Source organism: Pecten maximus, chromosome 16 (genome assembly GCF_902652985.1).
Source record: "Pecten maximus chromosome 16, xPecMax1.1, whole genome shotgun sequence".
NCBI classification, from domain to species: domain Eukaryota; kingdom Metazoa; phylum Mollusca; class Bivalvia; order Pectinida; family Pectinidae; genus Pecten; species Pecten maximus.
In genome coordinates this window covers 19,059,420-19,086,542 of record NC_047030.1, presented here as the reverse complement: position 1 = coordinate 19,086,542, position 27,123 = coordinate 19,059,420, and the positions used below count along the sequence as shown (strand labels likewise).

Genomic DNA, 27,123 nt, shown 5'->3' with positions numbered 1-27,123 from the left:
TTTTCCGCGTTTTCCCATTCCATTATTCAAATGGCCAAATACCAGGAATGTTATTACGAGCCTATATCAATCCTGTAAATTACTGATGTTTATAAGTACACAAGGTCATTCATTTGAACAAACTTGATAGCATTCATTCCAGCATTATACTGACCAAATCTGGACATGTTGGTTATCGTAAGTTCAAAATACTAACATGAATGATATCTGTCACCTTGAAAGAGGGTCAATGTCATTCAGCCCAGTCCTAGTAATGAACTTGGTCCTGATAATTAGTCAGAAGAAATCGCTTGATCTTAAGATATTGGGTCTCCTGCTACCTTAATAATTGGTCAAGGTAATCAATTTCAACAAACTTTATAATCATATATCCCAGAATTCCACTGGCCAAATCTGGGCAAATATCAATAAGCGAGTCTGAGCCAGTTGAACAAACTTGATAGGCCTTCATCCCACTCATTTATGGAGCTCACTGTCTTGTTTAATTGTATAGATATATTGACAATGGACGCTGCACAAGTCGAGACTTACTTCATGTAGCTAAAAATCAAACAACGGACAATGAACAGTAAGTATATTTTATTGTTTTACATATCAATTAGAAATAAGTTAAAACTTTTAAAGCAAGAAAGATAAGTAACAGAAATACAGGCAACATAATATATGATACAAAAATATTGCAGGAATATACATAAAGGCAATGGAAGACCATAGGGCCTAATGGTGATAGAGGCTCTGGGTGTCAATAGTACAGGTATTACGTCCAAAATCCATCGGTTACGTTCCTGATAGTCTATGTAGATCATACATAAACACAGACCCTGGGGTTTTATAGATGGTTTTCAACAATCCCTAGAAAGTATACAGTTAAAGTTGTAAATACTTAGTGCATTGGCTCAATCAACAAATGAGGATTATCTGATAAGATACCGTTATATAGTCATCTCAAAGCAGTTCACACATTATTATCCGTAGTTATTTGGCCTTTCGCAACCTGAAAATGTCTTTCTCCACCCCCTGGGCTGCTGCCATTTCAGTGCTAGTAGCTTACCCTTGACATTTCCTACACTGCCCTACCACATACTAATTTACAGCTGAGTCGCACGGAACTCAACAGAGTAAAGTAAGCTGTATTTTGTTCAAGGATACAAGTGACTGTGACTCGAACAGGAGACATTCGGTCACGTAAGCTGTACCTCCAATAACAAAACATTGGTAAGTACCATTGACACAATAGCTACAGTTGATTTAACAAATATTTTGGACTTTAACTCAGCAACCTTTTGCATGAAAGATTTTTTAATCTAATTAATCACGGTTAAAGTCTGAAAACGTTATAGAAACTATAACTGTACATACCATGTTGATCTACTTTAATATATATTATGTATTTAGCAGAAAAACATTGAATGCCATCTCTATGGAACACCCCCTTACAAGCCTGTACCCCATATCCCTTGTCCCTGTGTATGAAAGACGTATATAACAAGTAGATTTCTGATAAGACATCACGGTAAATATATATCATTTAACAGCTTATATAAATCTTAATAACTGTTATATATAACTATATATAATTAGCATAGCGTTTTAACATTATAGAATATTAAGTACAGATTTTAATTAAGTGTTAATAGGTTTAAAATTATGTGCATAGGATAGTAATCAAATTACCAACATAACCATTTATAAGTAACAACGAATTATAAGTATACAATATATGGGTTACCATACAGTTTATATGTATACAAGTTACCATGGTAACGATTTATACAATATTCAAGTCACCATAACAACAGTATATAATTACACAATACATCTTCAAATCACTATTAGTAACCACTTATAAGTACACAGCAAAATGTTCAAATTACCGTAGTAACAATTTCTATGTATATCATGAAATATTCGAGTTAGCATAGCAACAATTGTTATGATAAACAACACCTAAAATTACAATAAGACAAATATTAAAATCACTGTTTAACTTTTAAAATTGTTTGAAAATCCTTTTACTATAGATGCACAATTAAGACTTTCACTTCAGTATTTTGCAGATCTATCATTAATAAATCTCACATTTCACCAAAACCACATGAACTTGAAACCACTTAATATGTTAGACAAATATTTCTAAAAAAAAAAAAGTCATTGCATAGAAAACAGACTACATGTATATTTAAACTGATCAACACACATCATGAGTATGTAATATGACTGAAAAATCAAACTAGAAATTAACCTGATATATAATGTAGATGACATCCTACAGCACATTAGATTTTGAAAATCAATTTCTATGTAAAAACAACTGGCACCAATATCAGAAGTGCTTTCACTCTTAGACAAATTATACTATTGCTAACGTCTCAGGGGTCAGGATACATATGTGGGAAAACTGTTTTGCAAGTATTTGGACTTATTGCATATTTAATATTAGACACAACCATTTTTTCCCATGAAAAGCCTGATGGAATGATAATGTTTATGAAAATGTTTAAAGAGATTATTCTCAATTACATGAGAGCTAACTATGACACTTGTGATGCATCTCATACGATTATGATAACTACCAAAAAATTTCCTGAAGTGTTATAATTTATTAGATTGTCCTCTTAAAGGCAATAATTATAATGCTCTTAAATATAACCTTGTCATCTCAAGTGATGAATAATACATCCAGGACCCAGTTCTTCAAAATGTGACTAGGCTAATCACAGTTTAACAATTTTAAATTCTTGGTTAATTTCTGGTAAAAATAAAATTTTACAAAACTTATAGCACTCTTCAGTCTCTTTTCGTGGAATAAACACACAGAGGTTTTGAAATAAATTCTTTGTCAATCATTTTTGGTAAAAATAAAATTACAAAACTCCATAGCACTCTTCAGGGAGAGATCCCAATCAGCCTATTTCATGGAATAAACACACGGAGGTTTTGAAATAAATTCTTTGTCAATAATCTCTGGTAAAAATATAAAATTTACAAAACTTCAAAGCTCTTTTCCGTCTCTTTCAACCTGCCTATTTCAAGGAATATAAACATAAAGGTTTTGAAGTAAAGGAGAAATGAGATTTTCACTAACCAAGTGATTAAGCTAATCACCTTTTGAATGACTGGGCCCAGAAGCCAACTCTTAAGCTTTTTCATAATCAGAGGTGTTCATTTCATCAGTGGAGGTTTTGTTTGTGGTACATTTACAATTACTAATAATTCAATAACTTCCTCTGACTTTGATCAAGCAGTGTACGTTGTTGAAACAGGAGCATCAACAAAGAGGCACACCATCTTAAAATTCTCTGAATGAAAACAGAATGCCAAGATGCACAAATCCTAGGAGTAGTAATGCTAAGTTTAATTTTCATTGAAATCAGTCAACAATTCTAGAAGTTGTCCAGGCAAGTATTATCGACAAAAATCTGTAAAAGGCTCTAAATGAAAATATAATACTCTGATACTCAACTTCAAAAGCAACACAGCACAGAGCACTGAAAGACTTATACGTATAGACTTTAAATTCCAGTGGAATGGATAGCATTGATAATTCAAATTTATTTAAAACTAGAAATTATGCATTTAAATGATAAAATCTTTTACAAATATTCAAACAATATTTAGGCAATATCTAATAGCACTTATCAACAAAATATTTAATAGTAGACATAAAAATGTTTACATGTTTAATTATTGACAAAAATGACAAACAAAGTTAATTGAAGCATTAGCAATTTCAGCATTCACATGTTAACGTTATACCAACAAATCCTTAATTGATACTTTTTTGTTTCTCTTTTCAATATTTTCAACCGGACAGCAGTAGAAGTTTACCTTCTTCACATTCATTTATATACACTTATTTACATATACTTATTGTTCAAACTAACTTACATAAAACAATGTATACTGGCATTTATCAATTTACATAAAACGATAGAACAAAACTTGCTGCCAATCATGAGAAACACAAATGTTGTTTACATTGAGGACACACAGATCTGCTGACTACAATATGATTGTATGATACACAGTACATGTTGGTTATTGTACATTTTTGTTCAGTTACACTATATCTTGCAACATTAGTAACTTGGAATTACTTGGAATGAAAAAAAGACACAATATTGATCTAGATAAATCTTTTGATGGATGTGGCTCCAATACCATACTTATCACACAAGGCATCCAGTTGACCCTTGACTTTTAGCAATTTCAGAAGTCAAATAACTATTTCTGAGAAATCTGAAGCGTCAAAACATATGTCAAATAGACAAGTCCCTTCAAACCCAAGAGTCAGATCTCATTTTGGAGAGTCAAAAACATACTCTCAAGGGTCTACTGGATGCCCTGATCTCACTTGGGTACCAATGTCCTTGGCCTTTACTTGTAATACATTTGAAATAATTGATGTACTACATGGTTCTTATATCTGATTTACTGATAATTATTGTAAGCTCATCATAATCGGAGATGTTCTGAACATCTCAAAGTTATTGTGCCCTTAGTCTCCAGTATGCTGTCAGTCAGTGTACCCATCTTGACAAGTACTACCAGTACTTTGACATTGTACATCTGTATCTAGACATTTATATACATGTATTATATATAAACTACCAGTACTTTGATGTTGTACATCTGTATCTAGACAACTAAATATCATATATAAATGTACAATTACAAGTTAAATCCAAAAGGGGAAGGAGGGGGGAGGTATAGGAATCATAGTTTGATACTTCATCAGATAGAAAAAAAATATTAACTTCGAATAATAAATATATTTAAATTACATAGAGAGAAAAAATGATGATCTAGGTATCAGGGCTGTTTATGTGCTTTTGCTTTCTCCATATAACTATAAATTTTCCATGTGTCACAAACAAATCCATCATTACGACATCTGTTGAGACGTAAATTAATTTTATCATAATTAACGGTCCCTTGTGTATTTAGTGATATGTGCGAGTATTGTATTAGTGACAGCATTTCTGACCCATCTTGTTGTCATGTACATGTTAAGTATTATGATTTCAACCATACTGAAATGCAGTAGACATTTTCCCACTGACATAGATCACATGGGATAGACATAGATATTTTCCCTCTGACATAGATCACATGGGATAGACATGGTATATTGTACATATCCTAAGTCAACACATCAACTTTCTAAGAGAATTGTTTTAAACACAAGACATATTAAACACGTTTGATAGACATGACAATATAGAGTCAGTGTAACTGTAAGCTTTGTTTGCTTGGTTTGTCGTCCCATGAACAGCCAGAGTCATTTTGAGGCTGGGTCTCCTTGTAGTAGTTGGTGACTATCTCACTAAGCAACATACACACGGTCTGTCGCATGCCATCCAGAGCAATAAGGGTAAAGTGTCTTACCTAAGGACGCAACCATGACAGCAAAGACTGACCCCTTTCTCAGCTTCCTAAGAAACAAACTGACACAGGTTGGGAGTGATGAACCACACACCCTGGAATCGTCACCTGAGGTTCCGTGGCCTGTGCTCTAACTGACTGAGCTATCACTGCCCATCGGCATGTGTTGTTTGTATGTACAGGCAGATATCAGAGTCAACAAAACTTGAACATGATACTAGTTTGATGTTAAAGGGGAACTTTGGTCTGAAATCATCTGACAATAAAATGTCTATAATAATTTTGACCGGACAGAACTTCTGATTCAATATTGCTCACGATACCTTGATAGATAGAATTAATAATTCTAAGGCAGTTACACAATCCTACAGTAAAAGGTATTATGACAGTAAAATCGTATTGGATTCAAGTAGAGCAAAAATTATTTCAATAAATTAGAGTATACATGTATATCTTTCTTTCTATTCCAAGTGTCTTTCCAATCACCAGGAAACTTGCATTCTGAATATATTACTAAAACAACAACCATTTCATTAGAAAATCAGCATAACACACAAAATATAAACAATGATGACAAAAGAATCGCAATTGATGTGAACTTTGTCACGATTCAATTTGACTGATGCTCAATAAAAGATGGCCAAGCGATCAGTGCAGTTTGATAAACTAGTAGGGATTTAAAGAAAATATTGAGGGACACGTACTGCACTATGGCATAAGCTCACAAGCCCTTTGGGGTAGTTGACCTAAAACCCTAAAGAAAGATGCCATTAAAAGTTATCATAACGTTCACCTTGACACCACAATCATGAAACTTTAACCTTAACAACTTTGTTCAGTTTTTTTCAAATCTCTAAGAGAATAATGCCACTAGACCACTTACAAGAATTTTCTGAAAATAGTAATCGTGACTTCACCTTCCCCATTTAGCCATGAAATTCCTATTCATCCAAGATATTATAGTCGTTTGTATGTTGGTAAAATTTGATCAAAATCTATCAAGGAATGAAGGTTTCATAGTACATACATTTAAATGTATACTGTAGCTAATTAAGAACATCTCTATATCTTCTTTGGAGTTCTCACTAAGGGGGACAACTCATATGAATAAAACGTTCTATATTTTTATGCTACGAGAGCCTTCAGTGAAGAAAATATTTGAAACGTGTTACTTAAATTTCAATGTTTGTTTAAGTCACCAAAGTTCTGTCTTATAAGATCAAAACTCAATCTAGTATTCCAAATTCCTAATCCAAACTGTATTGTAATTGACAATCCGAATTAGCCTAGATTTTCTAATGACTAATCCAAAATAAACCTCGATTTTGTAATAACTGCTAATCCAAACTAAATCTAGATTTTGTAACAATTTGTATTTATTAAACCAAACTGAACCTAGATTTTCTAATGACTAATCAAAAATAAACCTAGATTTTGTAATAATTATTAATCCAAATTAAATCTAGATTTTGTAATGATTATTAATCCAAATTAAACCTAGATTTTGTGACTTCAAAATTAAACTAAATAGTTTTTTGTAACTGCTAACCTAACTAATCCAGTAAACCAACTCTGTATGTTTTCTGTGGAATTTGTAGCTAAGAAATATTTACAAAACTAGATCCTCAATCAACTTTTCTAAATTAATTCAGAATCTATACTTGTTTATCTTTCCTAGCTGATAAATCTTGGTCTTTCTATCATTTCCTCCCCAGATTGTCCCTCTATCAAATATTCTTAACCCTTAAAAACAGACACTTAAACATTCTAAAACTTCAACAGATATAATGAGCATGCTTTCTAGGTATCTAGACAACAGAGTTATAATATAACCATAAATTTCCTGTATCTGGGTCATTCAACCAAAGTCTCCTTAAGGAGGTTCCATCCACTAGTGACAAAAGCCTCCAAGGAGTTTCCATCATATAACACCCACTAGGATGTTCACTTGAACCAAAGCCTCCCTAGGAAGAATCCTTCAAACAAAACCCTTAAGTGTATTGCCTTTATCTAAATCATGCTTAGGGAGTGTCCTTTACTTATATCCTCCTAAGGGAATTTCCTTAATCTAAATCCTCCCTTTTGAATTTTCTCCTACCAAACCGTTCAGGTGATTTTCTTTATCCAAATCCTACCTCAGGAATTTTCTTCTACCAAACCCTTCAGGCGATTTTCTTTATCCAAATCCTACCTCAGGAATTTTCTTCTACCAAACCCTTCCTTCAGGCGATTACCTTTACCTAAATTCTCTCTCAGGAATTTTCTTCTACCAAACCCTTCAGGCGATTACCTTTATCTAAATTCTCTCTCAGGAATTTTCTTCTACCAAACCGTTCAGGTGATTTTCTTTATCCAAATCCTACCTCAGGAATTTTCTTCTACCAAACCCTTCAGGCGATTTCCTTTACCTAAATCCTGCCTAGGGAGGTCCCTCCAATCAAAGCCTCCCTAGGTTTTACTGTAATTGCTATAACTTTGTATCCATCACAGATCGTGGTCTCTCTATAACAATGTTATTCTGCGGGCTGACTTCACCAGTAGGTGGAGCCGGCGTAGAACTGTTACCCGTAACACCTTCCCCACTCTCCTTCATCGTATTGTCCGTTGTATGGACCCGGGCCACAGCTATGTGTAAACACTGGACCCATTGTTCTATGTTCTGTTGACCTTTGGCCTTGAACATATAGGTCTGATCACCCGTGAAAATCTCGAAAGCCTTAGGAATGTCTCGGACTCCCTTACGAACAGCTTTGACACTCTGGATCTTACTGACTGGAAGCGTTTCTTTTCTCTACAAAGACAAAAATAAATTAAGTCAAAAGCTTTAGGACTATTCTGGTAAGTAATATAACTGACAGGAGGACTTCAGAAATAAAGGAATTCTATGTAGGGTTGGTGGAAGAGATATGTGGCTGATTTATGGCACTGCTTGATTTAAATCACTCCATTCTTTTAGCTTTTGTTTGACAAACATGGAATCCTCATTATAGGTAGATGTATTACTGGAAAAACCCTAACAATACATAGTAAAATTCTATACAATACATGGTAAAAATCTATACAATACATGGTAAAATTCTATACAAGGTAAAACTCCATTATCTGAAGGATCAATTTTCAAATAAATCAAATGTTCAATGAATTTTCAGTTGCATAATGACAAACGCCTGTGGCATCAGTTTCCAATTTTGCGATGAGATTGTTGATATATATGTCGATTTTTGAGTATCATGAATTGTCACCCATTCAGTTTATGTTTACAAAGTATCTTTACACAGACTTACAGCATGACTCTTGTAGGTGATTTGTGCCCATGGCAATATACATGTATGGCCCTGGATGCAGGGTAACATGAAGGTTTGTTTACCCGAAGGTATCATATTTCCCGAGGGCTTGGTCGTTCAATTGATACGATTCCAAGTGAAGGTGTTATTGACAGTTTCTTTTAGAAACTCTTGGAAACATTTGGCGTGTACATTTCTTGATATTTTCGCGTTCTGAGCAATCTTGTTTTGCAGAATTTTATCTATTTCTGCTTCTTCGACTGCACGAAAACGTTTGCGTTTCTGTTCGTCTGCCATTTGTAAATAACTGGAAGGGAGATAACTCCTCGCAACAGAATGTGGGGGTCACCATGGAGGCACGCGGTCCAGGGAGATATGATATTTGTCTCCCTGGCTCACACGCCTCAGGGAGATATGATGTTTTGTCCCCCTTCCACTTGATGCGTTTCGGCCAATCACAGGCACTGTTATAAACATGAGGTATAATAATATGATTATCTTACACATACAATACTTACAGAGTGACTCTTGTTGTAGGTAATTTGTGCTCCCGACAATGTGAAGTATCTTGTCTTCCAACGTTTTAAAAACTTCCATCTTCCTTTCTTCTCTTTCAGTTGTCCCTGTGAGTCAAAGAATTTAAGCAGAATAATAACAGAGAACAGCACATTTCTAGGAAAAACAATGATTTTAATATGTGTTCTTATATAAAAAGAAACAGAAAAATTAGACCATGGATGTTCATTTTTGAAATTAAGACAGGTGGAGGGAGGGGGGGGGTACATGTAGTATTCGGACACAGATTTTTAACATTTGTATGCCTACCCTTAACCACATGATCACTCTTTTAGAATAGCTATATGCTGTAAAGTACCTGCTGGAAAGTACTTGTTTTGTCAAAAAGATTTTAGTACCAGACCAATATGAACAGATCAACACAATGATGAATTGCCTTAATCAGACCAGGCAATCACAGGGTTGTCATTCTGTAGTAGTATATTTAGAGACATTAGACTTACGGCTATCACAGGGTTGTCATTCTGTAGTAGTATATTTAGAGACATTAGACTTACGGCTATCACAGGGTTGTCATTCTGTAGTAGTATATTTAGAGACATTAGACTTACGGCTATCACAGGGTTGCCATTCTGTAGTATTATATTTAGAGACACCAGACTTACGGCTATCACAGTGTTGTCATTCTGTAGTAGTATATTTAAGACTTACGGCTATCACAGGGTTGTCATTCTGTAGTAGTATATTTAGAGACATTAGACTTACGGCTAATCACAGGGTTGTCATTCTGTAGTAGTATATTTAAGACTTACGGCTATCACAGGGTTGCCATTCTGTAGTAGTATATTTAAGACTTACGGCTATCACAGGGTTGTCATTCTGTAGTAGTATATTTAGAGACATTAGACTTACGGCTAATCACAGGGTTGTCATTCTGTAGTAGTATATTTAAGACTTACGGCTATCACAGGGTTGTCATTCTGTAGTAGTATATTTACAGTGACCTCAGACTTACGGCTATCACAGGGTTGTCATTCTGTAGTAGTATATTTACAGACCCTAGACTGACGGCTATCACAGGGTTGTCATTCTGTATTTACAGACACCAGACTTACGGCTATCACAGGGTTGCCATTCTGTAGTAGTATATTTACAGACACCAGACTTACGGCTATCACAGGGTTGCCATTCTGTAGTAGTATATTTACAGACACCAGACTTACAGCTATCACAGGGTTGCCATTCTGTAGTAGTATATTTACAGACACCAGACTTACGGCTATCACAGGGTTGCCATTCTGTAGTAGTATATTTAGAGACATAAGACTTACGGCTATCACAGGGTTGTCATTCTGTAGTAGTATATTTACAGACCCCAGACTTACGGCTATCACAAGGTTGCCATTCTGTAGTAGTATATTTACAGACACCAGACTTACGGCTATCACAGGGTTGTCATTCTGTAGTAGTATATTTACAGACACCAGACTTACGGCTATCACAGGGTTGTCATTCTGTAGTAGTATATTTACAGACACCAGACTTACAGCTATCACAGGGTTGTCATTCTGTAGTAGTATATTTACAGAGACCAGACTTACAGCTATCACAGGGTTGTCATTCTGTAGTAGTATATTTACAGACACCAGACTTACGGCTATCACAGGGTTGTCATTCTGTAGTAGTATATTTACAGACACCAGACTTACGGCTATCACAGGTTGTCATTCTGTTGTAGTATATTTACAGTGACACCAGACTGACGGCTATCACAGGGTTGCCATTCTGTAGTAGTATATTTACAGACATCAGACTGACGGCTATCACAGGGTTTCCATTCTGTAGTAGTAGATTTACAGTGACACCAGACTTACGGCTATCACAGGGTTGTCATTCTGTAGTAGTATATTTACAAACATCAGACTGACGGCTATCACAGGGTTTCCATTCTGTAGTAGTATATTTACAGTGACACCAGACTTACGGCTATCACAGGGTTGTCATTCTGTAGTAGTATATTTACAAACATCAGACTGACGGCTATCACAGGGTTTCCATTCTGTAGTAGTATATTTACAGTGACACCAGACTTACGGCTATCACAGGGTTGTCATTCTGTAGTAGTATATTTAGAGACATTAGACTTACGGCTATCACAGGGTTGTCATTCTGTAGTAGTATATTTACAGACCCCAGACTTACGGCTATCACAGGGTTGCCATTCTGTAGTAGTATATTTAGAGACATTAGACTTACGGCTATCACAGGGTTGTCATTCTGTAGTAGTATATTTACAGACACCAGACTTAGGCTATCACAGGGTTGTCATTCTGTAGTAGTATATTTAAGACTTACGGCTATCACAGGGTTGTCATTCTGTAGTAGTATATTTAAGACTTACGGCTATCACAGGGTTGTCATTCTGTAGTAGTATATTTAGAGACATTAGACTTACGGCTAATCACAGGGTTGTCATTCTGTAGTAGTATATTTAAGACTTACGGCTATCACAGGGTTGTCATTCTGTAGTAGTATATATAGAGACATTAGACTTACGGCTATCACAGGGTTGTCATTCTGTAGTAGTATATTTACAGACCCCAGACTTACGGCTATCACAGGGTTGTCATTCTGTAGTAGTATATTTACAGACCCCAGACTTACGGCTATCACAGGGTTGTCATTCTGTAGTAGTATATTTAGAGACACCAGACTTACGGCTATCACAGGGTTGTCATTCTGTAGTAGTATATTTACAGACCCCAGACTTACGGCTATCACAGGGTTGTCATTCTGTAGTAGTATATTTAGAGACATAAGACTTACGGCTATCACAGGGTTGTCATTCTGTAGTAGTATATTTAGAGACATTAGACTTACGGCTATCACAGGGTTGTCATTCTGTAGTAGTATATTTAGAGACATAAGACTTACGGCTATCACAGGGTTGTCATTCTGTAGTAGTATATTTAGAGACATTAGACTTACGGCTATCACAGGGTTGTCGTTCTGTAGTAGTATATTTAGAGACATTCGACTTAAGGCTATCACAGGGTTGTCATTCTGTAGTAGTATATTTAGAGACATTAGACTTACGGCTATCACAGGGTTGTCATTCTGTAGTAGTATATTTAGAGACAACAGACTGACAGCTATCACAGGGTTGTCATTCTGTAGTAATATATTTAGAGACACCAGACTGACGGCTATCACAGGGTTGTCATTCTGTATTTACAGACACCAGACTTACGGCTATCACAGGGTTGTCATTCTGTAGTATTATATTTACAGACACCAGACTTACGGCTATCACAGGGTTGTCATTCTGTAGTAGTATATTTAGAGACATTAGACTTACGGCTATCACAGGGTTGTCATTCTGTAGTAGTATATTAACAGTGACACCAGACTTACGGCTATCACAGGGTTGCCATTCTGTAGTAGTATATTTAAGACTTACGGCTATCACAGGGTTGCCATTCTGTAGTAGATCTAACATCTTTTCTGGATGATTGCACATAAAACAGGCCCAATACTTCTTGGCGGCATTGAACTCAAACACATCAAAGAACCTAGAACTTTGAAGTTCCTGTAACAGGATGTCTTGGTCCTGGAATAAACACATGTTTATTATTTATACAGTTTATATATTTATCACAAGCTGAATGTTATAATACAATAGTAATACAATAATATTTTGTACATGATTTCCACTATCTTGACACATTCATATTTTCCTCCTCACAAGAATTTCTGACGACCTGACTTTTTTCAGATCTAATTATTTTTTGCAGAGTTTGACACAATTTGGTTTCATAACATCACAAAATTAGGCACTCCCTGTCAATAAAGTCTACAAATAATGAGGATTCTACAAAATCAATATTGCAACATTATAACAACGTTATGGAATATTTTATTTGAACAGAATCTTTGACTTTTCTTTTATTGATTAATTGATTAATTACAGTGTATAACAGGTTGTCAGAAATTAGGATTTGAACTGACCTATATACACCAGGGTATGACAGGTTGTCAGATTTTAGGATTTAAATTGAGCTATGAACTCCAGGGTATAATTCTGCCAGAAATTAGGATTTAAATTGACCTATGAACTCCAGGGTAGGCTGTCAGAAATTAGGATTTGAATAGACCTATATACACCAGGGGATAATACGTTGTCAGAAATTCGGATTTAAATTGACCTATAAACTCTAGGGTATAATAGGATGTCAGAAATGAGGATTTAAATTGACCTATAAACTCCAGGGGATAATAGTATGTTGTCAGATATTCAGATTGAAATTGATCTATAAAATCCATGGTAGGATTTAATTTTACTTATAAACTTCAGAAATAATAGAAATAGGTGATAAGGGTGAGGGTACTCGAACCTTAGGTGAGAAAATTTAGGTGGCGAGGGGATACAAACCTCAGGTGAGAAAATTTAGCTGTCGAGGGGATACAAAGCTTAGGTAAGAAAATTTAAGTGTCAAGGGGATACAAACCTTAGGTGAGAAAAGTTAGGTGGCGAGGGGATACAAACCTCAGGTGAGAAAATTTAGGTATCAAGGAGATACAAACCTTGGGGGAGGGGAATGAGGAGGTGACAATAGTAAGAAAACTGTTCCGCTCTCCCCAAAGACTGTCCCAGCAGGCCCGTAAAGACTGGATACTGGCGTCATTCTGGTTTAACGCTGAGGTAGACTGGGCCTGAGGAAATAAAATTCTCTGCAATAACTCAGATTTGTTAATGTTGTTTTATGTTTTTTTATCTTCCTCATCCTGTACACAGAAAGATGAAATCAACCAAAATGTACATATTATTATACAGTGATTATATAAGAGTGTTGAAGAATTGTTTCTTTTTCTTGAATTAGATAAAGGAAAATTACACTTCTAATAAAAAACAATAACTATTATAATACATGTATAAGATTGTTAGAGAATCGTTTCTTTTTTATTGAATTATATGAAAACTTCAGGAAAATTACACCACAAATATAAGACTAACTATATAAGATTGTTAGAGAATCATTTCTTTTCTTTCTTTTTTTTTAATTAGATGGAAAGGTATTATTAGAGAGTATATTTCACTAGTTTGATACAGGATGGGAAATAGAAGGCTGTTATACCTGTACTGCCAGGAACATTACATGGATCCATGTTTTCGGTACTTTGGTATTGAGAGAAAAATAAGTGTTTCCATAGAGACATTGGTCACCTTGACCACCACACAGGAAGTTGAGTCGTATATACCGCTTGTGGCGCCCATCTAAAAAATCAAAATAAATCCAATACAAAAATGATTCCATAGTTTGCAACTTGTTGAGTGGATTGAAGTTCCCGATTTTTTTAAAGTAGAACAAGTGTCAAGATCAGCATGTCGGCAAATGTAGTACCGATGGAAATAAAAGGTCTTGTGACAAGGAACACGTGTCAAACATGAAGGCCTTAACTTGTACAGTTGATTTACTGTTGCCAAGAAACACACATGTGAAATACCTCAGCTATATTCTTAATAGTATTGACACAACATTCTGTTTCACCTGTCTAAGAACGAAGCCGATGTCAGGGATATAGTGATAGCTATCACTGACTTCATCCCATCAAGCATAAAATCTGAAAAATCACTACATATGTCCTTATTTAATTAAGCCAACACTTACTGTTCAACTGTTTGGACCGCGATAAACAAAACAGTCAATATGTGACTTGTATTGGAGTTATCTCCCTTATGATTTGTCTTTAAATCTGCATTATATAATAATACCAAATGCTCTGTTTTGTACTAATTGAAATTCTTTTAAGTCATTAATGTCTTCTCTATATCATATTTAGGTAACATAGACTGTTGATAAATACTTGACTATATGCAAATAAAACGTACATAAACTTTTAATAAATGTTTGATTAATTTGAATAATAAAGGCCAAGCACTTACTTATAATGCTGCACTTGGAAGGCAGAGGAATGCGTACAGAGATACTCTCTATAAAATTGCGAATGATTGGCATGTGTTTTTCACAGAAGTTTTGGACCCCGTCACGGAGAGGCTCTGGCTACAGATAAAAAAAAAATATATATTGTTATAAAAATTAAAAAGAGGCTCAAAACCTAAACCAATGCAGAGTAACCGTACCCTCCATACTAGTATATATTTTTCAACTGATAACATTTTATTAAAATCCAAATGAATCAGATAATAATTCCTTTTCCACTTTTTCAACTAGCATGAAGCAATACCAGCCCCCAATAAAAATAGTTACCTTGACCAAAAAAACAGACGAACATGGAGGAAACCTTAGTCCCCCAGTTCCACTGGAAGGAGACTAATAAGTGGAGGTAAAACTACAAAGAAATGGAATATAACGTACCGGTAGTGGTGGTCCTGTCTGTGTACTACCATACGTCATGGCACTAGTCATTGATATCCGGTCAGAGAACTGACTTGATAGGGGACTGACGGGTCGTTCCATAGCCAGGCGTGCCTGGGAAGCGCTACCTCTGTGAAAACAAGACAGTATTGGTAAAGAAGGTGTCAAATAAGACGGAGATAAACTTTCAATTACTCCTCGAATGCAGATTTTTTTCTATCCACGCCTCAGACACAGTGAAGTTTTTTCAAGGGGGCAGCAAATGAAAATCTAATATGGCTGATTGATATCATAGTCACCTAGAATTCATCTAAAGTTTGTTTGTTTGTAGCCCAGTTTTGCCCCATACCAAATTAAAAATTTAAATACTGTTTAAAACAGTTAGCTGTTTACACAGCAATCGGGTGTTTACATAACAGTCAGATGTTTACATAAGTCAGATGTTTACACTGCAGTCGGATGTATACATAACAGTCAGATGTTTACACAGCAATCGGGTGTTTACATAGCAGTCAAATGTTAACATAGCAGTCGGATGTTTGCATAGCTGTCTGATATTTACACAGCAGTTGGATGTTTGCATAGCTGTCTGATGTTTACACAGCAGTTGCATGTTTACACTGCAGTCGGATGTTTACATAACAGTCAGATGTTTACACTGCAGTCGGATGTTTACATAAGTCAGATGTTTACACTGCAGTCGGATGTTTACATAGCAGTCGGATGTTAACAATGCAGTCGGATGTTAACCTAGCTGTCTGATGTTTTGTGTCAGGGTGGATGGATGACAGGGCAAGGGCTGTATGCACATAAAAACTCTCAATGGCACATAGAAGATTTAAAATTATCATATACAGAAAAGCAACAAATGGCCAACATGTATTCTTAAAACAGTGATTAATGGCCTATACTTAGAATCGCTATTCCTAGCCGCTGCATGGACAAAAGGTCATAGTGGATGATGGTAGTACAGAACTAATATCTAATAGACTGAAACTCCAGATTTTAACACAACAAATAGTCTAGGAATTTTCAACGACGACATATTTCTTTAGTCAGACATGTTTATTGGTTGCTGATATGCCTAGTGGTTCCGTTGTCACCACCCTTTCATTTAAGATTGTGATTTAACCCAGATCTAGATCTCCCTAGATTTGTATGGCGTGCGTCGTTGATAAAGAAGACGCTTTCTCTTCTGAAACACCTGGTCTTATAATCCTTGTACTTTCTCAAACTTCTTCATGCAAATCTACAATTTTGTTTATATACTGCAATTGTTTAATAAATTTTGAGTTTGAATAATGGTCTAGGTATTATGTCAGTATTCTCTGTTGTTGATGCCTTGACTATACATTATAAGTGGTCACATAAACTCATTTTCGTATCGCTATTCCTAACCCCTGCATGGACAAAAGGTCATATTGGATGGTGGTGGTACAGAACTCACATTTAATAGACTCAACCTCCAGATTATGACACAAGAAATGGCCTAGGAATTTCACAATGACCAACTATACTACTGTAATGACTTAGCAAGCCTCTGCTGACTCAACCCTTTCAGATTATAATAGTATCTCAAAAAGAAATGTTCTATCATAACAACTTAGCCAGACTCTTTTGACATAACCAGTTAAAATACTCAGTATCTCACAAGAAAATTAACAAAGGTTTTAGATCGCCCGTCCTACTGTAACACCAAGCCAGGCTCTTCCCACTCAACCCCCTTAGATATAAATACTTAGTCTCTTTCTGCGACGACTAAGCCAAACTCTTCTGACCCCCCCCCCCCCTCTTAGATCTAAATATTTAAATTCAAATACCCAGTCTCTTACTGTGACAACAAAGCCAAACTCTTCCGACTCAACCCCCTTATATTTAAATACTCAATCTCTCACAAGAAACAATTCACAAATCTTCTACATTGCCCATCGTACCGTGATGACTTGGCCAGACTCTGCTGACTTGACATGTTGCTGGGTGGTAAAGCTGTATGTCGGATGGCCACTGCCCCACTTGGGTAGGCAGCGTTAGGAGGATTGCCAACGGTGATGATGGTGACAGTTCCCTCCGTCTGGCTTGACACGGAGCGGGTCTGTTTGGTATTTTCTGCTGGAGCAGGTGAGGAGCTGAATAAGAACAAAACACAACACTTTGAAAAAATATTTCTTTATTTCATGCATAATGCTGAGGGAAAAGTTTGTTTTGATTAGTAAAATGTATATCTGATAAACATAAGTGTAAAAATAAAATTTTGATTAGTGTAAAATGTTTTTAAAAGCTGTCAAGAATAAAACTAAAATGTTAAAAACAATTTCAAAAATAAAATTATTAATCTTTTGGAAAAAAATTATCACATGATTATGATCATTAATTTACCAATCAAATTGAATTTTTTTCAGAGAACTCAAAACCTGGAATCGATCAATATGATTGGAAAAAAAATGATCAAACAACACTAAAATTTAAGGCATAAATCTCCAACCTTATCATTAACAACACAGTTATACAATACCATGACATCACAAACATGAGTATTACATTTGTACATTCAAACTGTTTTGATTTTGTTAATTATCAGTTGATATCATAACCTTTTGTGAAGGCTAAAATTTGACTAAATTAAAAAAAAAATTGTAATAATCAACCTCTGACAGGACTTGAGACTTAAGACATTAAAACTTGACACACTGTGACACATTTCAGGCTAGAGTAGTACTACTCTATCTCTAGTCCTCACCAGTCTAGTACTGATAAAGACCAGAATCTAGTACTCAACTATTTATTGTTATCCTCTTTCAGCTGCTGGACCAGAATTCGGACAGCACTAGATCCATTCTGAGACAATTTTGAGATTTCTTCGAGATTCAAAGCCAACAGATCATGATTGTTTAAGCTGAGTGCCTGAAATGATAAAATTGAACAATACTGTATGTAAATTTGTATATCAAATTTTACTAATATGAATATAATATAAATGGGAAACTCTCACAAAAATGTGTATTATAATAACCCAGGTTACAGATGACAACTAGATGAATTATATAATCGAACCTGCCTATAATGACCACTGAAGGGAGCAGAGAAAAGTGACCTTGACAAACAAATGACCTTTATGTTGAGGTTCATATAGTCAGTCAATCCTGTCTATGAAGGTCACTCACTGGAGCAGAGGAAAGTGACCTTGACAAACAAATGGCCATTATATTATAGAGATTTATATACAGTCACTCAAACCTGTCTGAAAAGGCCAATCACGGGAGCAAAGACAATTAAGTGACCTAGAGAGACTGATGACCTTCATAAAGGGGTTTAAGCTGTCAGCAATAAACTGTTTTAAAATTCTATATACCCCAGCTCATTATTGTTTGACCTAAAATTACCATATCTGTTGACGGGCCATTAAACATAATAAATCAATCAAACCCCATGTGATATATATTTCACTGTAATAGCCCTTAACAGTATGTCTAACATTACCATATTTAACTTAACACGTGTTACCTTAATCTCCTGTAATATAACAGTAAGTGCTGTCTGGTCCGCACTGCCAAACTGAGACACAAAATACTCCATACTCTTCCTGGCGTAGTCCTACAACATATCAACATCTCTGTGGTAAAATTGGTGTGAATAACCCTGTTCACCCTGAGGATGCATTAATGCATCACAGTCGTGGAAATAATTCACGACATTTCTTTATCATTTATTTAATGTGTTATTTCATCCTGAAATATTGAGAACTTACATTATGTATGACAAACAGATTATGTTGAATATGGTGTACATGTGTACAGGATGGATTATATTTCTAATGGAACAAATATTAAAGATTTTTCTGGTCTGGAATATTGAGCTTCTGTGCAGTTTAACATTTCAATATTTTCAAGGCATTTACATAGATCTTGAAAAGTCCTTTCTTATAAAAATTTGTCATTCAGTAATATTGAGTTATAAATAAACGCTGACATTGACCAAGTTCGGCTGGCAGGTTGGGGCCCACAAATTACATTAAAGATAACATGCACCCCCAATTACTCAACTATACACTGACATGAAAACACATAACCCAATCTACCATGGTTAAAGTAATAAAATCTCTAAAACTAATATTGACAATGCCACAGTAACCTTATCCACACACCTTGTTAAGGGTTGCTAAGGCACCCATGATCTGTATGACTTGTATGATAAATGTTGGTTGTTGCTCGGCAGCCTTCTGTAGAGTGGGCACATGATCAACAAAGATAAATGGATTGGCCGTTGCCATGTCAACAAACAGACACAAAATCATACTTGACAATGTGGTTGAGGAGATATATTCTACAAACTTTGGTACATGCTTTTCAAGCACCTGAAACAAAAAGGGAAAAAGATATTTAAAAGCCTTAAATAATTTGATTTCATAACTATTCTTAATTAAAGATAATGATGTAAATTAAACTTCTGCATTTTACTTAACTTTTATGATCTCATTAAGAAATGGTCTATTTCCTTATTGTGATATGAAATAAGACAGATATGTTTGATGCTTGCTGATATACCTAATGGTTCCATTGTCACCATCCTAACTTTCATTTAAGATTGTGATTTAACCCAGATCTATCCTAGATGTGTATAGAGGGTGTTGTCGTCGATGAAGAAGATGCTTACCCTTTTGAAACACCTGGTCTTATAATCCTTGTACATTTTCAAAGGTCTTCATGCAAATCTACATGTTTTTTTATATTTTGCAATTGTTTAAACAATTTAGAGTTTGCCTAATGGTTTAGGTATCATGTCAGTATTCTCTGTTGTTGCTGTCTTTACTAAATGTCAACATGTACTCACTTTAGTATCAGTCTTGGCAATCATGCCGAACACTTGGAACAGGCTAAGTCTCTCCGAAGGCTCACACTTATCTACAATCTTGACTAAGCGGTCAGTCTGGTCAATGACTGCCTGTCGACATTGAGTGAATATCTGTGGAAGCACGGTGCTCAGGGTGTAGTTACCTGTCAAATCAACTATAGATGATGAAATACAATACAAAATGAAAACATTGCAGTTTAATATCATCACTTACTCTGATAAGGAAATATTATTCTAGAACAGTGTATCCACACTTTTATCAGGGTGAGATTTCTTTCTCTCATCCTAGTGTTGAGAGGAAGAAACTTCATATCGACAACAATTGATGTGAAAATACAATTGTCTGATGTCACATCAACAATTCAATTACTGTATAATACAATTATGTCACATTGACAATTCAGTTATATGTACGTAATATTAATGTCAACAATGTCTTGCATTGGTGCAGCAATAACATTTAATGCAAAAGAGGGCAAACAAGGGAAGAGAAAAACATTTAATCATTCACCCTCTTAGGGATGGTATAAGGGTGATCTCAACCCTCAGGTTAAGATTATAAAGTTGAAAAACACTCTAGTCTCAGGTTTGTCAACTGAAGAATCTTTCTCTTTGGGTTAAAATCTCCCCTATCTTATGATCACCAAGAGGATGAATGACTCTGTTATCTGCCCATACTTTGACATTCTGTTTGACAATATTTACACACCTCTGAGCACACTGTTGAGGATGAGGTCCATGTGCCGAGCCAGGAGGTCAGCATTGTCCAGTGCAGCCAAGGATAGGTAACTGGACACATTACGGCCAAGCTCCTTGTTATTACAACATAGAAAGTTGACCACCACAGGAATAGCTAGAATCATCACCTTCCCCTTGCCATAGTGCTGTAACAAACAAAACAGATTCTGTTTACATTTCATTGATGATTATAAATTTTACTTTATTTCCAGCGAAAAGATGACCTGTGGGAAAAGGATGCTTTTTATGTAATCTGATCTTAGTTATAGAAGAGGTTAACACTATGACTATACAGTATAAACATCTGGTATTTGACCTCTGACATTTAAGACTACCATTTTATAAATACTTGGTATTTGACCTCTAACACCAGTAACATTGACATTTCGTGAGGTTAAGACTGCAATTATATATACATCTGGCATTTGACCTTCAACACCAATAGCCTTGACCTTTGATGAGATTATAAGACTAAAATTACATAGACATATCTGGCATTTGACCTCTAACATCAGTAAGCTTGAACTTGGTAAAACAAACATAAATCTGTACAATAAGCACTTTCTGGTGCCTTATCTCACAATGCACATCAGAAGGTGCCTAATTCAATAGGTGATTAATTTGACTTGGACTCATAGTGTTAGGCCTAAGGTACTTATCTTCTATCTATGTCTGCTATATCACACTTGTATATATATGTAATAAAATGTTAATCATTAATTCCCTTTTGTTACCATTTCACCATGAACAGGTACCCATCAACCCCGGGTTGGTGTATAGGCTGAATCAGTTATACAAACCTGGCTTGTCTTAGTCCTATTACAGATATATATCTATACTTTCACGACATAGCACGCACTGCCATCACATCAAATCAACCTGCGATGTTATTTTGTTAAACCTTTAAGTTATATTATTTATTTATTCATTTATTTATTTATTCATTTACTTTTACCATCTGCACACCACCTAAGATGTTTCCTAATTAATCATGATAGGCCCTCGGCGAATTAACTATCAGCCGAGGGGGATCGTTTTTACAACATTACAATATTGTTTGTTGTTTATACCTACTATATTTGTGTAACTGTTCCATGTTCTATGTCTATATGTGATCGTATGTAATTTACCTGTGTCTTGATAAAGGGGCAGAGAAAATTCGACAATTTACTTGTCTATACTGTCGTTATTTACTACTTGACATATATACATTTATATATAAATGTATATTTCAAACAGCAGCTTTAATAACACAAAGAACACAGAGATAAGAGTGTGATGCAGTCTTGCTCTATGTTAGAAAGGAAACAGTTGCCTTAATAATAACTGGAATCTCACCATAAAGAGGCAGCTCATGATGTCTGAGGCGATCTTGGCATGAGGGGGGTCCTTCTCCTGAGAGGAGGGGTTGAGGTTGTGTTTCTGACATAGCTCCAACAAGCGTACTAGGGCAATGGCATGCTCTTCAATGCTCTCGGTCTCCCTGGGAATGATAAGTAATCAATGATCAGATGTCTTGTAATAATTAACCATTTGTATTTAGTAGTTTACCTGATGACTGTAGTTACCCTGGTAACACATATTTCTGTATTTTACCTGATGGCTGTAATTAAACCCTGGTAACATATATCTGTATTTTACCTAATGGCTTTAGTAACCCTGGTAACACATATTTCTGTGTTTTACCTGATCGCTGTAAGTAACCCAGCTGGTAACATATATCTGTATTTTACCTGATGGCTGTAAGTAACCCTGGTAACATATTTCTGTATATTACCTAATGGCTTTAGTAACCCTGGTAACACATATTACTGTATTTTACCTGAAGTCTATGTAGTAACCCTAGTAACACATATTTCTGTATTCTACCTGAAAGCTGTAGTAACCCTAGTAATACATATATCTGTATTTTACCTGATGGCTGTAAGTAACCCTGGTAACATATATCTGTATTTTACCTGATGGCTTTAGTAACCCTAGTAACACATATTTCTGTATTTTACCTGAAGTCTGTGTAGTAACCCCGGTAACACATATTTCTGTATTTTATCTGATGGCTGTAATTAAACCCTGGTAACATATATCTGTATTTTACCTAATGGCTTTAGTAACCCTAGTAACACATATTTCTGTATTTTACCTGAAGTCTGTGTAGCAACCCCGGTAACACATATTTCTGTATTCTACCTGAAAGCTGTAGTAACCCTAGTAATACATATTTCTGTATTTTACCTGATCGCTGTAAGTAACCCTGGTAACATACATCTGTATTTTACCTGATGGCTGTAAGTAACCCTGGTAACATATATCTGTATTTTACCGGATGGCTGTGGTAACCCTGGTAACACATATTTCTGTATTTTACCTGATTGCTGTGGTAACCCTGGTAACACATATTTCCACCACGCTCTGGTCGTTGTCATTAGAAGCGTAGTCTTTGTTATCTATAATCTCCCCAATCTTCTGAAGGACACTGATGAGGTCACCCTTGATGTCACGGTCCTCTAGAGAGAACAGGTCACCTGCTTTTGACAGATCCTTCTTGTTCAAAACTTGGGCAAACAACTCGTGCATTTTCTGTAAAATTGAAATACAAAATGTACACTAGTCTATTTTAGTATTACTTATGTACATCACTAAAAGATGACAATCAGTTGATACTGACATGACTCATGCTTACATTCAAATGCAGAAATCACCATTTTTTTCATATCATAGATACTTGATAATATTTCATTCATATTGGAATATGTTTATAGTGTATTAAAACAGCTACTTAATGAATAACTGTTTGCTTTTGTTATCTTATGAAATGCTTGCACAAATTTAACTAAACTTTATATGTTATTTTTTGTTATTTTACAACAATATAATTATGAAATAATTTTCTCCAGTACAGGACATTGTATATAAAGCCATCCTCATGGATCAGTGCCCGGGTTTTATTCTGTGACTGCCTAGCAGAGTATGTATTTTGACTATTTTTCTAGTAACAAATAAACAAATTGACCTCTAATGACTTGTGCTTCTTTCATGTTTGATAAGTGGTCAGATAAGAATAACTACATGTCAACATCCATTTTTATAATGTGAACGTCCATTCTTCCTTTAAACACCATACTTGTATGTACCTCTCAGTGAATGAGGTTCGCAATGCCTCAATGCACCTGGTAGTTGATTACAGGTAACTAGGTATCGTACATACATATGTACCTAGATCCTAAACTAACTCAGGGTTCATACAGATATTGGCTTTTCAAGCTTTCAATTGGCTGTGGCTTTCTGTTTGTGTTGACTAGAAATTGATAATTCTCATATTTTTTTTTTATTTTTGAATGCATTGCTGATCATCTCAAAAATAAATTACCTAATAAATTCAAATCTCAATTTTTCTCAATTAAATTGATAACTTTTGTACAATCATGCAGGCCATATGTTAATATTTAGGGCTTATAAATAAAGTTCAAGGATATACTCAAAATTCAAGGCCTTTTTAACTTTTTATTAACCTAGCTTGTCACTCTTTTGGGTGCTTCGATAGCTGTGATCGCTAATGTGCTGACAGTCGTCTGTGCAGTCATGCATGAGCTTCAGACCACTCTCCCCTAGAACGTGGGTTCGAGCCGCACTGGCGGCAGGGGATGATGTCTGTTGGGTTCGTTGTTTCCCCACCGATCGCATGTTGGTTTTCCCGTGGGTTTTCCTCCAACATTCCAAACAATATTTGTTCCCTCAGCAACGTGGTAATAAAAGCTCTACAGACATTGTTGCTTGCTTACCATGCACACGCGTACGACGATAAATAAAGGTTATTTTCATTTTCACTCGCTCAGATGCACTATATGCCCAACAATATATATATACAGCCTTATTTTTGTTACTAAGAACTCATACAGAACTCACATTTTCTAGCTAAGTTAAAAGTGAATTAACTTGAAAAATAAAATAGCTTAATTATGTTCAAATTACCTGTAGGCTTTTCCTTGCATTTTCATTGAAAATTTACACTTTTGATATCTTAAGCTCTGTTAAAGGTCAGTGTTAAGTCTTTCATTGAATTTCTTATCAACTATCCTTTACTGATTTATACATATGCAAATGTCACAGTCGGAAACACATGTTTTTCTTCAATGAAAAATTCAGGGATTTTCCCAGGCATTTTTGAGAATCGGACCAGACCTGTCCTTAAAATTGAAATCAATTCTCACAGTTTTTTGAAAATTGGAAAAATAAAATCAGTGTTGATGACTTGATTTTACTGTTGCCCAAATTGTCATTATAAATTGTAATCATATCATCAGAATCTATAAGACTCCAGTATAAAATAATATCTAATTTAGAACCTTATTTGTCACTTATAAATGCATTTGTAAATACAAAATGTATAGGGAGGAGGTCAATCAAAAATATGCTGTCTGCATGAAGCTGCATGGGCCTAAAACTAGCAAAATCTCACTCTCTATGAGGAAATCCTACCACTAATATACAGGCTATATAGGCCTATAGGGTATACATAATTCCCACGAGTTAGTAGGACGACCTTGTATTCTATTCTATAGACAGACATCCTACCACTAGGAGCTAGGAGGGTGACCTTACATACTCTCAATTATAACACAATAAACACATAAAATATTTCTAATTGAAATTATTGAGATCATTTGGGAAAATACAAGACTGATTTTGGGAATTGGCTATGAGGCCTATATTTGACTATACTGACACATGAGAAAAAGCTTAAGTATCTTCTGTCAAAATGCATAGCACAAGCTTATTTTATAGACATGTACAGTGCCTGTACATTTTTTTAAAAGTCCCTATATAAATGCCATCATTAGAATGCAGAATATCAATTCCTAACAAATATATCATGTTTTTCGTTAAATAGTAGGCCTAAAACCCCTTGCTAAAAAGCTTCAACCATGTTTTATATGACAGTGGTGGACAGACAAACAGATTTACAAAATCAGTGTAAAACAATATGTAATATGCAAAGTCACACAGGGGCACGGAAAGTTAATGTCTCCGTCATCCCTATACGGAGGGTTGGCAAACATGAAAATTAATGCTGAGACCCCTAACTTTGACATTTGATGATAATTTTGTATGGAATTTCGGTGGTAGAAAATAAGCATATTATGCCAAGCAGTAATATAGTTCCTGAGCACACCATGCACTTAAATCTTTAAATCCTGAACACCAAATTATATCACTTTTGTTGGACAGGTTGAAAATGAAAGCGCACTTATAGCAGTCATTATATGACATAAATATGGGCATGACACTCCACCCCAATTGCTGTGGATAGCATGCAAAAAGCTTTATGTTATTTATCGAGGTAGCCACCAACTACATCAATGATCAAGGAGAAGCCACCTCAAAAGGCACCCAGCAAACAAGCAAATATATATCAGATAGTCGTGGTATGGGTTAGAATGTGAACCCATGCTAACTTACTTACTGCATGCTGCCCCTTTAGACTAACTACCGTGATTAAAACATGCATTGCAGAGAAACGTTTCAAAAAATGAATAAGGAAGGTGTGAAGACAAAACTGACAACATGATACACTGTCAATGTTATGTTGACAAAAACACACAAGTCGATGTCGATGACACAGGTGTGTTCTCAGGTGCAAATTTTTCCTATACGATGTGAAAATTTATAAAACACGTAAATAAATATACTGTATATACCGTGAATGCAACAAAAATGAATTAAATACTTACTGAGAACACTTAACCACATTCCATTTTATAAATTAAACTGTCCTGCAGCTAGGCATCGGACGACACAAAATTCAAGTCAAGGGAGGTAACTATTACTGGGAAACTTAAATTTAGAAACCGAATCCGGAACTTAAAACAATCTACGTTCAACCGTTTTGTGTTAAGAACCTTTAAATGATATTATCGTATTATTTGAAGTGGTCTAAATATATGTAGTTTACTTTTAAATGGTAAATGAAGTAAATC

General features: G+C 35.3%; 1 protein-coding gene across 1 annotated transcript; it reads right to left on the bottom strand.

Annotated features, from left to right (window-relative positions):
* Positions 1 to 562: 562 nt before the first annotated feature.
* Positions 563 to 26,967, bottom strand: LOC117344949 (ventricular zone-expressed PH domain-containing protein homolog 1-like). Its single transcript, XM_033907834.1, has 16 exons — positions 26,878 to 26,967; positions 23,514 to 23,725; positions 22,487 to 22,631; positions 21,120 to 21,294; positions 20,390 to 20,553; positions 19,704 to 19,913; positions 19,064 to 19,153; positions 18,339 to 18,463; positions 17,497 to 17,688; positions 15,563 to 15,692; positions 15,130 to 15,247; positions 14,321 to 14,460; positions 13,770 to 13,898; positions 12,646 to 12,795; positions 9,188 to 9,292; positions 563 to 8,176 (listed from the first exon to the last, which is right to left on the bottom strand). The coding sequence occupies exons 2-16, from the start codon at positions 23,720 to 23,722 to the stop codon at positions 7,853 to 7,855; spliced, it is 2,406 nt and encodes an 801-aa protein (XP_033763725.1). The 5' UTR covers positions 23,723 to 23,725; positions 26,878 to 26,967; the 3' UTR covers positions 563 to 7,852.
* Between the last annotated feature and the right edge of the window lie 156 nt (positions 26,968 to 27,123).

Bases quoted from the DNA above. Each gene is read 5' to 3' on its own strand.
- LOC117344949 (XM_033907834.1), bottom strand. From the start codon at position 23,722: ATGCACGAGTTGTTTGCCCAAGTTTTGAACAAGAAGGATCTGTCAAAA. The intron at 21,295-22,486 runs GTGAGATTCCAG...TGTTTGTTACAG, and splicing joins TCATGAGCTGCCTCTTTATG to CACTATGGCAAGGGGAAGGT. The intron at 18,464-19,063 runs GTAACACGTGTT...TTATCATTTCAG, and splicing joins TTATATTACAGGAGATTAAG to GCACTCAGCTTAAACAATCA.